The sequence below is a fragment of the Phoca vitulina genome, unplaced genomic scaffold (genome assembly GCF_004348235.1).
Source record: "Phoca vitulina isolate PV1807 unplaced genomic scaffold, GSC_HSeal_1.0 scaffold22, whole genome shotgun sequence".
NCBI lineage: Eukaryota > Metazoa > Chordata > Mammalia > Carnivora > Phocidae > Phoca > Phoca vitulina.
In genome coordinates this window covers 20,108,769-20,121,564 of record NW_022589725.1, presented here as the reverse complement: position 1 = coordinate 20,121,564, position 12,796 = coordinate 20,108,769, and the positions used below count along the sequence as shown (strand labels likewise).

At 41.0% G+C, this 12,796-nt stretch overlaps 1 protein-coding gene across 1 annotated transcript in view; it reads left to right on the top strand.

The window, feature by feature from the left end:
• The window catches only part of HAO1 (hydroxyacid oxidase 1), a 49,383-nt gene extending 38,402 nt beyond the window's left edge, over nucleotides 1-10,981 (top strand). The window contains exons 5-8 of the mRNA XM_032419789.1: nucleotides 1,784-1,875; nucleotides 8,152-8,310; nucleotides 8,417-8,486; nucleotides 10,223-10,981. Coding sequence (XP_032275680.1) covers nucleotides 1,784-1,875; nucleotides 8,152-8,310; nucleotides 8,417-8,486; nucleotides 10,223-10,293 — 392 coding nt within the window. The 3' untranslated portion in view covers nucleotides 10,294-10,981. The remainder of the gene's footprint in view (nucleotides 1-1,783; nucleotides 1,876-8,151; nucleotides 8,311-8,416; nucleotides 8,487-10,222) is intronic.
• Nucleotides 10,982-12,796: the final 1,815 nt, after the last annotated feature.

The window sequence follows — 12,796 nt, the reverse complement described above, 5'->3', positions numbered from 1 at the left end:
AACCCTACTGACTTTCCAAAGGCACCATCTCCATATATTATCACATTGGAGGTTAGGGTTCAGCATATGAACTTTGGGGGGGTCACAGACATTCAGTCCATAAAACATGAGTTTAACATTTTCATCTACCTATAATTTTATTTTTTTATTTTTTATTTTTTTTAAAGATTTTATTTATTTGAGAGAGAGAGAGAGCCAGAGAGAGAGCACAAGTGGAGGGGAGGGGCAGAGGGAGAAGCAGACTCCCCACTGAGCAGGGAGCCCGATGTGGGGCTCGATCCCAGGATCCTGGGATCATGACCTGAGCCGAAGGCAGACGCTTAACCGACTGAGCCACCCAGGCACCCCAACTACATATAATTTTAGAAGAAAAATAATACTAGCATCATTTTTTTTTTTAAATGGGGATATTTAAAAAACTAGCATTCAATAAAACACAGCTTGGAAAAATGGTGTTTTAGAATAAAATTTTAAAATACTCAGAATTACAGATTCTTTTATGAGTCTTTTTTATTATTCTTAGACATGCCCTTAATTTCCACTGCTGAATTTATGAATATATACAATGTCCTATATCCAGCTGGTTACATCTCCTAAATCTGATTTTCACCACAACATTAGACCAAGTATTTTTGAGTGTTAAATTAGAGAACCAGTGTTACTTTCCTGATTCTGTTAGCGAATGGTTTGTTATTGGGAGCATGCTGAAAATAAGAGTTTAAAATAGAAAATATAAAAAATGAGTGAGAAATTGATTTGAGAGAATGTTAATCTTATTTATTTATTTATTTATTTTAAGATTTTATTTATTTGAGAGAATGAGAGAGAGAGAGAACACAGAGAGAGAAGCAGACTCTCCGATGAGCAGGGAGCCGGATGTGGGGTTCAATCCCAGGACCCTGAGATCCTGACCCAAGCCGAAGGCAGACGCTTAACCAACTGAGCCACCCAGGCGCCCCTAATCTATTTTAAAACTATATTTTCAGAAGTTTGATATATTTTGAAGCATGATTAGAGACATAGCATATAATTTTAATTTTTGTTTATTTTTATATACTTCAATGGGCAAAATACATTTAATTATAGAACAATATAACTTAATGGGACGCCTGGGTGGCTCAGATGGTTAAGCATCTGCCTTCGGCTCAGGTCATGATCCCAGGGTCCTGGGATCGAGCCCCACATTGGGCTCTGTGCTCAGCAGGGAGCCTGCTTCTCCCTCTCCCTCTGCCTGCCTGTCTGCCTACTTGTGATCTCTCTCTCTCTCTGTCAAATAAATAAATAAAAATCTTAAAAAAAAAACCAATATAACTTAAGATAATAACTGAAGATATAACTTTGTATTAAAGAATGTTTTTGGAATAGTCTTGTTCCCTCTATGTTATACTTCATGTGCTTGCCACTTATGTATTTTTTTATGCTATCCAAATTGCAGAGGAATAATTCTGCTAAATGTTAAATTGTATGACCTTATTAATAATAATAAAAATACTTAGCAGGAGTACTTCCACGTGAGAATAAATAAATTTTAACTGCATGTCAATTCGCTGTCTATTGAAAATTTTATGTCATGATTCAATTGTTAGAGGTGCTAACATTTTTGCCAAGGAAACTGTCACTACTATTCTAGACCTAACCGTTGGTGTATTTCTATGCTAAAGATTCTGAGCAAGATATAGATGTGTGAGGTCAGGCTCCTTTTGACTGGGGCCTTTCACCTTCTAAACCCAAGCCTTCTGTTAAGTTGCCTTTTTTCATACAATGGCTGTCTTGCTCTTTTCAGGTGATGATGCCCGGGAGGCAGTTAAACATGGCTTGAATGGGATCTTGGTGTCGAATCACGGGGCTCGACAACTTGATGGGGTGCCAGCCACTGTGAGTTTCAGCAAATGCTGAGATTTCCCTTTGGAGTTCTCATTTCCATCACAGTTTTGACTATCTGTGTCTGGCTCTCTTCTGTGTATTTTGTGTGTGAGAACATTCAAGGCAAAATGTGTGCGAATAAATGAGATCTTGGATTTTAAATTCAGTGGCATATATCTACCTAGATTAGATCATTAATTCATCCAATACATTTATTTGTAAGCTTATAAAAGTCACTATTAAAATAATAAGTCCTTTGTGGGCAGGGATTATTCTTGTATTCATAGGTACTCTGAAAGGTATAATGTAAATTAGAGTATGAAAGAAATGATTACATCATGAGAGTCCAAAGAAGAAGAGCTAACAGACAATTGTAATTATAAGAGGCTTGGGTGGAGTTTGAGATCATTGGTACAAGAAGTCAGGCGGAGAGGAAGACTGAAATTTCTTGTGGATGTGGGAGTTGAGAAGCTGCAGAGAGAGGGTTGGTGGGTGGGGGAAAGGAATAGTATCATCTGGGGAACATTAACGAATCCTGATGCACAGGCTGCACAATAGATCAATTCATCGGAATATCTGGGGGCAGGGGGCAGAGGCACCGTTATTTTTTAAAGCTATCCATGAGATTCCAATGTGCATCTATGGTTTTTTAGACACTGTACACACTGTACCAGACAAATCAGAATCCAGAGTCTAGATATAAAAGTAAACCAAACTGGCTTGAAGAGCTGTGGGACTGAGTTAAAACTGTGGAGGAGAGCAATTAGCCCCAAGAGGGTTATCAGATGTTATCAGAGTCGTTCAGTCATAGTTATTATATGGATGGCTTTAATTGGGATGACCAATGGATTTATTCAAACAACGGGAAGTACAGTAGGACAAATAGTTTTGTCAATTAGTAGTGGATTACTCTTTCATTGAACCAGCAGGTTGATTTAGATAAATCCATAGACCAGTTGTGTGGGTCTTAGGACAGACTAAACGACTACAGGGGAATATCGGGATGTTGTCCATATTTGTACTCACAGTTTTTCCTAAAGCGCTAATGGTAGGAATGAACCTCACCTTTGCACACTGTAGGATCACAGAGTCAAGAATCAAATCACAAAACTGGGAGTTTTCAGTCCTTCCCAATTCAGCTTTACTTACAGAGACCTGTCTTCTTCGGTGATACTAAATGTTGCCTGCAGGTAAAGAGAGGTGGAGAATGAAGACCTCCTCTGGGCAGAGAGGAGAAGTTGGTCACAGCTTGAGGCTCTTTTGCAGATTTATACCTCTCGTGCATGAAGACATAGACTTAGTGTGCAGGCCAAATTAAGTTTGTTTTCTAAAAATAAAATCTAAGTCTACTGAAATCAAATCTAACTAGATTTTAAGGGGAAAATATCTAAATGGTGTGGTTTATTTCCCTCTGGCCGAGCGGATATGGAAACTTATCTAAAAGGGCTTTTTGAGCTGTGGTCTCGGAGACTGTTTTAAAAAAAACAATGACACCCCCTTTGCATGCTGTGTGAAGAGAGGAGATGCTTGCTTGGGTTTTGCCTCAAGCTTTAGAGCATATTTGAGGCCCACGATGGTGAGAGAAATGTGAGATTAGATTCAGCTTACAGTGAAGATGTTTTTCCCTCAGTGTGTAGGTTTTGAGATGAGGAGCAAACAGTTACAAATTAAGCTCACGTCAATGTCCTTACACTCAAGGTCATATTGTGGCCAAGATTGCTCTTAAAAAGGGTCGCCTGGCTGGCTCAGTCAGTAGAGGATGAGATTCTTGAGGTTATGAATTCAAGTCCCACTTTGGGTGTAGAGGTTACTTGGAGAAAAAAAAAAAGGTTGCTCTTGAAGTAATTAGAGAACAAAGTGACAACATCAAATCGATTTTCAAAATCCATAGTTCTGGAACGCCTCAGACTGGGGTCTAAGGACAGAGTCTCTAGGGTCTTTGAACCCTAGAAGTATTTTTTTTAATGTTTTTCATTTTTCTTTTGATGCTAACTGGACCCGAACTACCTTAAACTTAAAAATATGACATTCTTTTTAATGAAAGTGTTCAACTATAAAAATTTTCATAAATTAATATTTGAGTTGTTCAGTCAATAGTTTCCAAAATTGAGCCCTTGGGCATGTTCTATGAGATCTTAAGAGATTTTATTTTTCCTTTATTTTTATTATTTTTTATTTATTATTATTATTTTTTTTTTTTTAAAGATTTTATTTATTTGACAGAGAGAGACACAGCCAGAGAGGGAACACAAGCAGGGGCAGAGGGAGAGGGAGAAGCAGGCTTCCCGCTGAGCAGGGAGCCCGATGTGGGGCTTGATCCCAGGACCCTGGTATCATGACCTGAGCCGAAGGCAGATGCTTAACGACTGAGCCACCCAGGCGCCCCTATTTATTTTTTTTTTAGAGAGAGAGAGCAAGAGTAACTGGGGGTAGGCAGGAGGCAGAAGGCAAGGGAGAGGGAGAGAATCTTGAACAAGCTCCATGCCCAGTGTGGAGCCCAATGTGGGGCTCAATCTCACAACCCCGAGATCATGACCTGCGCCAAAATCAGGATTTGGACACCCAACCCACTAAGCCACCCAGGTGCCCCTATTTTTCCTTTTGAAAGGGATCCATGCAATTATACCTTTGAGAAACACTTGATGTATCAGTTAGCTTTTGCTGGGTAACAAACCACTCTGAAAGTTACAGGCCAAAATTCAATAGCTGTTTATTCATGTCACAATTTTGTGAGTTGCAATTTGGGCTGAGATCCGCTTGAAAGTTTTTCTGGTCTTGGCTGGGCTCACTCATATGCATGTGGTCAGCTGCTGGGGTGAATAGGACAGGCTGGTGTGGGGTGACTTCAGCACGGACAGTTCTGCGTGGTCGCACATCTAGAACGTTAGGTAGGCTGGTTCTCACGAGGTGGCAGGTCTCCTACAGGGTAAGTGCAAACGTGCAAGACCTCTTGAGATTGAGGCTTAGAAAATGCACAGGGGTGCCTGGGTGGCTCGGTCGTTGGGTGTCTGCCTTCGGCTCGGGTCATGATCCCGGGATCCTGGGATCGAGCCCCACATCGGGCTCCCTGCTTGGCGGGAAGCCTGCTTCTCCCTCTCCCACTCCCCCTGCTTGTGTTCCCTCTCTGGCTGTCTCTCTCTCTGTGTCAAATAAATCTTTAAAAAAAAAAAAATGCACACTGTAGCTTCTCTCTGTTCTGTTCTCTCTACATTCTATTGGTGAAAGCAGGTCCCAATGGTAGTTTAGATGCAAAGGATGGAGAAACAGACTCTTCTAGCCTCATTTCTCTTCTCTCTGGGAGGTGCAGAAATATCATGTTGCAAAGAAATGAAGATAGGGAGAGAAGTAACTTCAGCCGTTCTTGCAATTGTGAACAATCAGTCAAGCCTATAGAAACCAGTGATTTTCTAAGCGTGCTTAGTAGAAACCCCATCCAGGGCTGCCTGGTAAAGTGTGTTGGGTGGAGTGGGGTAGAGAGTCAAGGGATGATTTCTGGAGAGTAACCTGGACTCTGACTCTTTTTGTTTTTAACTAAAGCATCTCTGGCTTTATCTGCTTTGTTTATGTTCAATTGCTTTGATTTGAAAACTTTTTTTTTTCTTTTTTTGAGAGAGAGAGCTGGTCGGAAGGGGGCAGAGGAAGAGGGAGAGAGAGAATGTTAAGCAGACACAGGGCACAATCTCACGACCCTGAGATCAGGGCCTGAGTCGAAATCAAAAGTCAGACACTTAACCAACTGAGCCACCCAGTTGCCCTGCTTTGGTTTGAGACCTTTAAAGGGTTCCATGCCCAAAACATGAGCAAATAGGGGTATACCAATGGATGTCATGGGAAGATAGAAAGGTGGGCGCTCCCTGTGAGTAGTTTTGTGGGACAGGAAACATCCTGGAAGAGTGTGACTTGAGCAGGAATGGGAGAAGTCTCCTTGTGAGTCACAACCTTGTGGGATTCTTGTTGGCTCCCTTAGACCATCTTGCACAGTGGCTTGAATCTGCAGGCTGCTAAGTCAGTGAATGGATGGATGAGTTAGCTGGTATATCGGGATCTCAGTGTATTTTCCTATAGATTAACCCCACGGGAGGTGAGCCCACAATTAGTTGTCTAAAGAATCACAAAGGAAAGAAAAACCAAAATGAATGGTCTTTCAGATGTGTAGCAAGCTGGAAAGAGGAAATGTAACAGTTGTAAAATAGTGGATTTATCTACTGTATTTATTTATTTAATCTTCTCTGATCAGAATTATTCTCTGAAATATACACCCAGTGAAACTGCAGTTACAGAAAGAAAAAGGGGGAGGATAGAAATGCTCAGCAATGGATAGAACATCCTTGTTCACAGACACCCAAAACACCAGTCGGGGTTCCATTTTATAGCCCGGAATTCACATTTTAAGTATCCTTATTAGTTTCCTTTTAGGCCAGGTTGGGCATTGGAAATAACGTAAACAGACTTGGTTTGCGTGACTTTGAAAATGTGTATTGAACCCAAGCTAGCTAATATTTTTCTTTGGTTTTGGTTTCAAATGGGGAAATATGCTTAATTATGGCTTGCATCATCTCTTGGAAATTGTAGCATTTATATGTTGATGTAACTTGCCTGACTGTAAAAGGAGGACTATGTATAGGTAAAGGGACATATGTAAATGGATCCAAAGCATGTTTGGCAAGGCAGAAAAGCCAAAAGGAAAAGGGGAAAATCACATTACCTGCCAAACACTTAGGGGCTGCACGCCAAAAGTTGCCTTCACTTCCTCCAAATCTGTAGCTGGGTTTGGTCTTCAGCCTTTTACATAAAACTCTCTTTAAGTTGAGCCTCTACAATTTTGGGGGAGAAGTTGGAAAGCCTTTGAGTGGTTTCAGCACTAATTATGTCTAGAAAAACTGCACTCAAATGCATGGTCACTTCTTCAGCATGCATTTTAAATGGGGATTGGGCTTAATTTTATACTCAAATATTTGGGAATGAATGTGGGTAATTTCTACAGCTTTTGACCTTCAGGTCATATTGTGAATTGTTTCCATTCTCAAGTGCAAAGATTTACACAAAATATACAATTCTATCAGCTATTAGCTGTTAACTGTATTGGCTCTTTGCCAACTCTATTAGCTATTGCCCCATGATGCTATAAAATAGCAGATTCCAAACTCAGTGATTTAAATCAACAGTCATTTATTCCCATGAAACTTTGTGTCAACTGGTGGGAGGTGGAATGGGGGGGCAGTCTGCTGGGATCTGGATTTGGTACTGGTTAGGTGGCTGTGCTCCGAGTTTCGAGTCCAGCTGGGCTTAGCTGGGCTAGCGCTGCTTCCTGAATTCCTGAGTGTTTATCCTGGGGCCCCAGCTAAAGGGAAAGCAGTGCCCAGGGGGTGCTCCTCCCATGGCAAGTGGCACAGGTGCCAGAGAAAGTTGACATGCATGAGGTCGTTTAAGGTCTATGCCCAGAAATGGCACTCTGCCACCTCTGCTCACATGTTATTGGCCCAAGTAAGTTGCAAGGCCAAGGCCAATATCAAGGAGCAGGCCAGTGCACTCTGTTTCCTTTAGCAGGAAACACTGCAAAGGTGCCTTGGAAAAAAGAGTGGTTTCAGAGTGGTGTGAAGGATCAGGAACCATATTGCAGTCCACCAGTTCAACCTCCATGAGTCTCTTGTATTCTCTGGTGCGGATACAAACCCATCATCAATTGTCAATCAAGACAAGGACCTTCAAGGTGCCTGTGGTCATAGTCCTTTTAAAGCAAGAAAGATATTTTCATTAAGAGTTCTCTAATATATGGTTGGACGCAAAAGATGTTGGTGGGGTAAATCAGAGAGTAGGATTTTCATTGCTAGCCCTGCTTGCATTTTTATGCACCACTGCTTCCACCATCAATTGAGTATTAATTTTAACAATTGATTTTCAATGGGTAAATAACGTACAGAATAATTTATATGAGCAAGATACTTCTATGCATTTTATAAAGCATAGCTATAAAAGGTCATTATGTGTATTAAAATTTGTTTATATATTTTTTTAAATCACGATCTTTGAATTTGAAATCAGGAATGGAAAAAAAAGTCTTGAACTTCGAAATAAAAATAAGCCACTCAACTCCAAATTTAGTAGGTGTTTAAGGTACTGACATTTGCACCATTTTTCTTCCAGGAGGGAATAATTGTACTGTTGATTCCAAACCCACTTAACTTCTTTCATGCTAAACCCTCGTCAGATGGTCAGTGGCCATGGGGGCTGAGCTGGGTAACACTTCAACATGCATAGCCTCACATGACTGACCTCTCCTCCCTGCAGATTGATGCTCTGCCGGAAATCGTGGAAGCTGTGGAAGGGAAGGTAGAAGTCTTCCTGGATGGCGGTGTTCGGAAAGGCACTGATGTTCTGAAAGCTCTAGCCTTGGGAGCCAAGGCTGTGTTTGTGGGGAGACCGATCATCTGGGGCTTGGCTTCCCAGGTAATTGGAAGACAACGAAATAAATAAACCAGAACAACAGTGAGATAAATGCATGAATCAAGTCAGACCGACTTACTCCAAAGATCTGTATCTTTTACTTGCTTAGGGAGAGAAAGGTGTTCAAGATGTCCTCGAGATACTAAAGGAAGAATTCCGATTGGCCTTGGCTTTGAGTGGTAAGACTTGCCATTCTCCTTCCCAACTTTCCTTTCTTCTTGTGGGCTCCTTGGTGGAGAGCAGTAAACTTGAGGGGGAAGAAGATGGAGTCATTTGGGCTGTAATGAAATTTGAAGTTGGCTCCGTGTTTACACCTCTGGGACAGAGCACTCTCTGGACAAAGGGAGTCCACAGCCTGGAACAGTCGCTTTGCCTCTGTCTTTGACAGTCTCATCAGGGCTGTTTGGGCGAGTGTGAGTACCTGAAGGGCAAATGCTATCCTCTACTCCTCCTCATCTCATAACACATGAGCAAAAATTCTAGCTGGCTAGTCAACACCTCCACTGGGGTGTTCAAATGAAACTTCTAACTTTTCCTATTGAACCTGCTCCATCTGCAGACCATCCAGTCTCAGTTCTTGATAGTATCATTGTCTCAAAAATCTTGAGTCACTTTTGACTCCTCGTTTCCCTCACACATTGACAGGAGCTCTATTCACATTTTCAGGAGCTCTATCTGCAAAATGTGATCAGAACCTGACCTCACTCGCTACTGCAATAGTTTCTCTGTGTTTCTTCCTAATCAGAGCCTCTCTCCCCTTGGGAATTGCCGGTCTGTCTGTCCACCTTGCTCCCCTCTCCTTCCCAGACTGTTCTATATGGCCAACATTCTCCAAGTTTTCACTGAAATCGTATTTTCTCAAAGGGTGCCATCCTGACCACCCTATTTAAAAAATGGCAATCCATCCTCCACCCATCCACTCAGCTGCCAGTTTTCTTTTCTTCCTTTTTTTTTTTTTTTTAAGATTTTATTTATTTATTTGAGAGAGAGAGAGAGTGAGAGAGAGAACACAATCAGGGAGGAGAGGCAGAAGCAGACTCCCTGCTGAGCAGGGAGCCCGACGTGGGGCTCGATCCCAGGACCCTGAGATCATGACCCAAGCTGAAGGCAGATGCTTAACCAACTGAGCCATCCAGGCGCCCCTCAGCTGCCGGCTTTCTCTCCTGGTGACTACCTCATTCTTCTCCCATGGCACCCGTTACCTATACATCATCCATCATATGATTTACTTCTTAAATTACTTGCATTACATGTTCTCTTTTCCTCTGGAGATATAAGAAGCATGAGGCAGGGATCTTTGTTGTCTTCAATGCAGTATTTCCAGTGTTTAGAGCAGCACCCAGCACACAAATAGTATTTGTCAGAGAAATGAGTAAAATATAAGCGCCATTATTACTAGTGACTGCTTTGAATTTGACTCAGAATGGACCTCTGGATGCAAAGAATGCCTCTGAGTCAATTACCCACTTCAGAAGGTAATGAGGGTTTCCTTTTCTGTAATCCGTATCACCCACACGGTCCTCGTAGATAGAATTCCCGAGATCGATTGTCTACTGCTACCACGCTGAGCCTGTGTGGACACAGCCTCAGGGAGAGAAGAACGCCATTCTGTGAATCCTCACTATGCATTTTAATTTGCTACAGACATATCCTAAAAGAGAGCTTTCAGCCACTGACTCTCTATTAAATGTGGCAGAAAGAATATACTCTTTGTGTTAATAAAAATATGTGCCAGTCATTTTGTGTTAAGGACTGTTTAGGTAATAAAAGTGGTCTCATGCCACATAAGATTTGGCAAGCTTACCTTGAATCATAAACCTTACATTTGTCAAGTTTTACATTCCTTGGGAAAACGATTACCTGCCTGATTATTATTGCATTCATTTCATATTAAATGTATGCATTATTTTTTCAGGGTGCCAGAATGTGAAAGTCATCGACAAGACATTGGTGAGGAAAAACCCTTCGGCCGTTTCCAAGATCTGACAGTGCACAATATTTTCCCATCTGTATTATTTTTTTTTTTTTTCGGCATGTATTGCTTGACAAAGAGACACTGTGCAGAGAGTGACCACAGTCTGCAATACCCCACTTCAACACAAAGGGTGTCGTTCTTCTCCAACAAAATAGCAATCCCTTTGAGCTCATTTCTTTTGACTTTTCAATGGGTGTCCTAGGAACCTTTTAGAAAGAAATGGACTTGCATCCTGGAAATATATTAACTGTTAAAAAGAAAACATTGAAAATGTGTTTAGACAACGTCATCCCCTGGCAGGCTAAAGTGCTGAAAAACAAAAGATAGCCTTTGGTAAAATGGAAGGTAGCTACCCCTGAGGTAAAAAGATAATGATCTCACTGTTTATTAACCTGCATTGTGTTTAGATATCCTTAAAGCAGTGTTCCTAAATTGTAAGCTAGGGTTCAAAAGGTTGGACATGACTAGAGAAACAGGAGATTTAGATTCCCAACGCTGAGGAGTCAGCTCTTGATAGAATTGGGACGAGTTGGTGGTAACTGGTGACTTTCTAGATACTTTTTAGCACCCTGACTTAGGCTACTTCTTTGAATGTAGGTTTCTGTTCCCATCTTTAGTGTCTGCATCTATCTGCATATTTTATGATACATATATTACTTCTTAATCAGAAACAAATAAAGCATTTTTGAAAAGAATATATCTGGTCCATTTGTAACAATATGAAATTCAACCATTTTAATCTCTGAACCCTAGTCACTGCCCTGTTGCTTATTAATTCTCTTATACCTTCTAGCTCTTTATTCTATTGCTTTTTTCCACTCATGGTCATATGCAGAGCCAGCTACATGATTCGTGAGGATCGTGCCAAATGAAAATGTGGGCCACTTGTTCAAAAAGCAGGAAAAAGGCTTTTCCTTCCTTCCACAGTTTTTCTCTTAACCCGTCGTGGTATCTTTTATTTGCTATTTAATGTCATGTTTCCTTGAGCATGAGGATACTCACAGAGCAAGACGGGTGCTTCACCACCACCCTGTGATGCGCCCTGATTCTTCTGCGCCTGCGCCCAGGACCCCGCCAGGAGTGGATAGCGGCGCCCATCACGGGTTGATGGGTGAGCCAAGCCAAGGACTCATTCAGGGGAGGCGGGCAGATGGCAGGAGACGAGACATTGTGTGATTCTAGGCTCCACGACCCTAGCACATGTTTCATTGTCCCTTGGCTTTGACTCATAAAACACAAACTCAAAGATAAAATTATTGAGAATTTCAATCCAACAACCACAGAGCATGAAACGCAAGTTTGAGGCTCCCTTCTGAGTGTAGAATCCTGTGCAACCATATTGGTAGTGTGCGTGTGAAGCCCTGGTCACATGACTTTTAAATTTATTCCCCAAACTGGGCATTTGGCAGATTGGAGGTGAACCTGGTAGCCAACATAATTTTGAAATTTACGTATCACCATCTCCCTGGTTGTTCAACCACTGTGAAATATTAAATGAAACAATTGAGGGAATCACTACCTAAAAATACGATTGTTAGGTTATGTTTTATTGTTTTTTTACAATGTTTTATTATTCTCAGATCTCTCTCTCCCTCCCTCCCTCTTTCCTTTTCCTTAAATGCTAGGCCTTTCCTAAGTGCTATGATGTACACAAACATAGTGCTTTCTTTCTAAAATTATTAATTTAGCCTGATAACAAAGAATCACTTAATTTGATAAAAAGGAATAGTTATCCTTCAAAGTTTTCTCCAAATGTGAAGAAGGAATATTACTGTCATATCATGTAACGGTTTAATGCACTTGCAATTAATGTTAATCAATTAATAGGTATATAATAAGCACCTCTTTGATTCCCCCAACTGATTCAGGAATATCTTTTCTGTTGGCAAAAATGTCTACTTTGACTACATCATAGTATGTGGTTGGGTGGTGAAAAAGAAAATTTGATAACTTTCCCAGCAAGTGGACATCCACACATGGTGTTTTAAGTTTTATGCAAGTTATGTGAGATGGGATTAGTGCTCTTAATTTGTGAGTTTCTGAACACTTTTATGACCCCCAGAGCCATGCTACCTACTTGAATGTAGCTTTTCAGTTTTTCTTCAGAATTGTAATATCACTGAAGCTTCTGTGATATATATTATTTCCATCATCAGAAAGATATAAAGTTGTTTTCATTTTTCTTTGAGTGTGACTCCAGTCCAGTTGTAATAATCCTAAAACTAAAGCTATCTGATGGCTAAGACAGAAATGGGGCACATTGGTTGCACATCTCTTTCTGAAGATTTGTTACTTGAACTTGATAGAAGTTTTCTGAGGGAGCCAATTGACCTTTCCGTTGCTGAGTTTTCTGCAATATGTTGGGGAAGGGGTAAAAGGGCATGGATAGTTTAATATAGGCCAACTCTGCTTTTCTGGGATGTTATTGAATGTATATATTGCTCTAGAGTGGTGCTTCTCAAACTATCACCCAGAGAACCAGTTAAAACAGAGTGCTAAGCCTCATGCCCACAG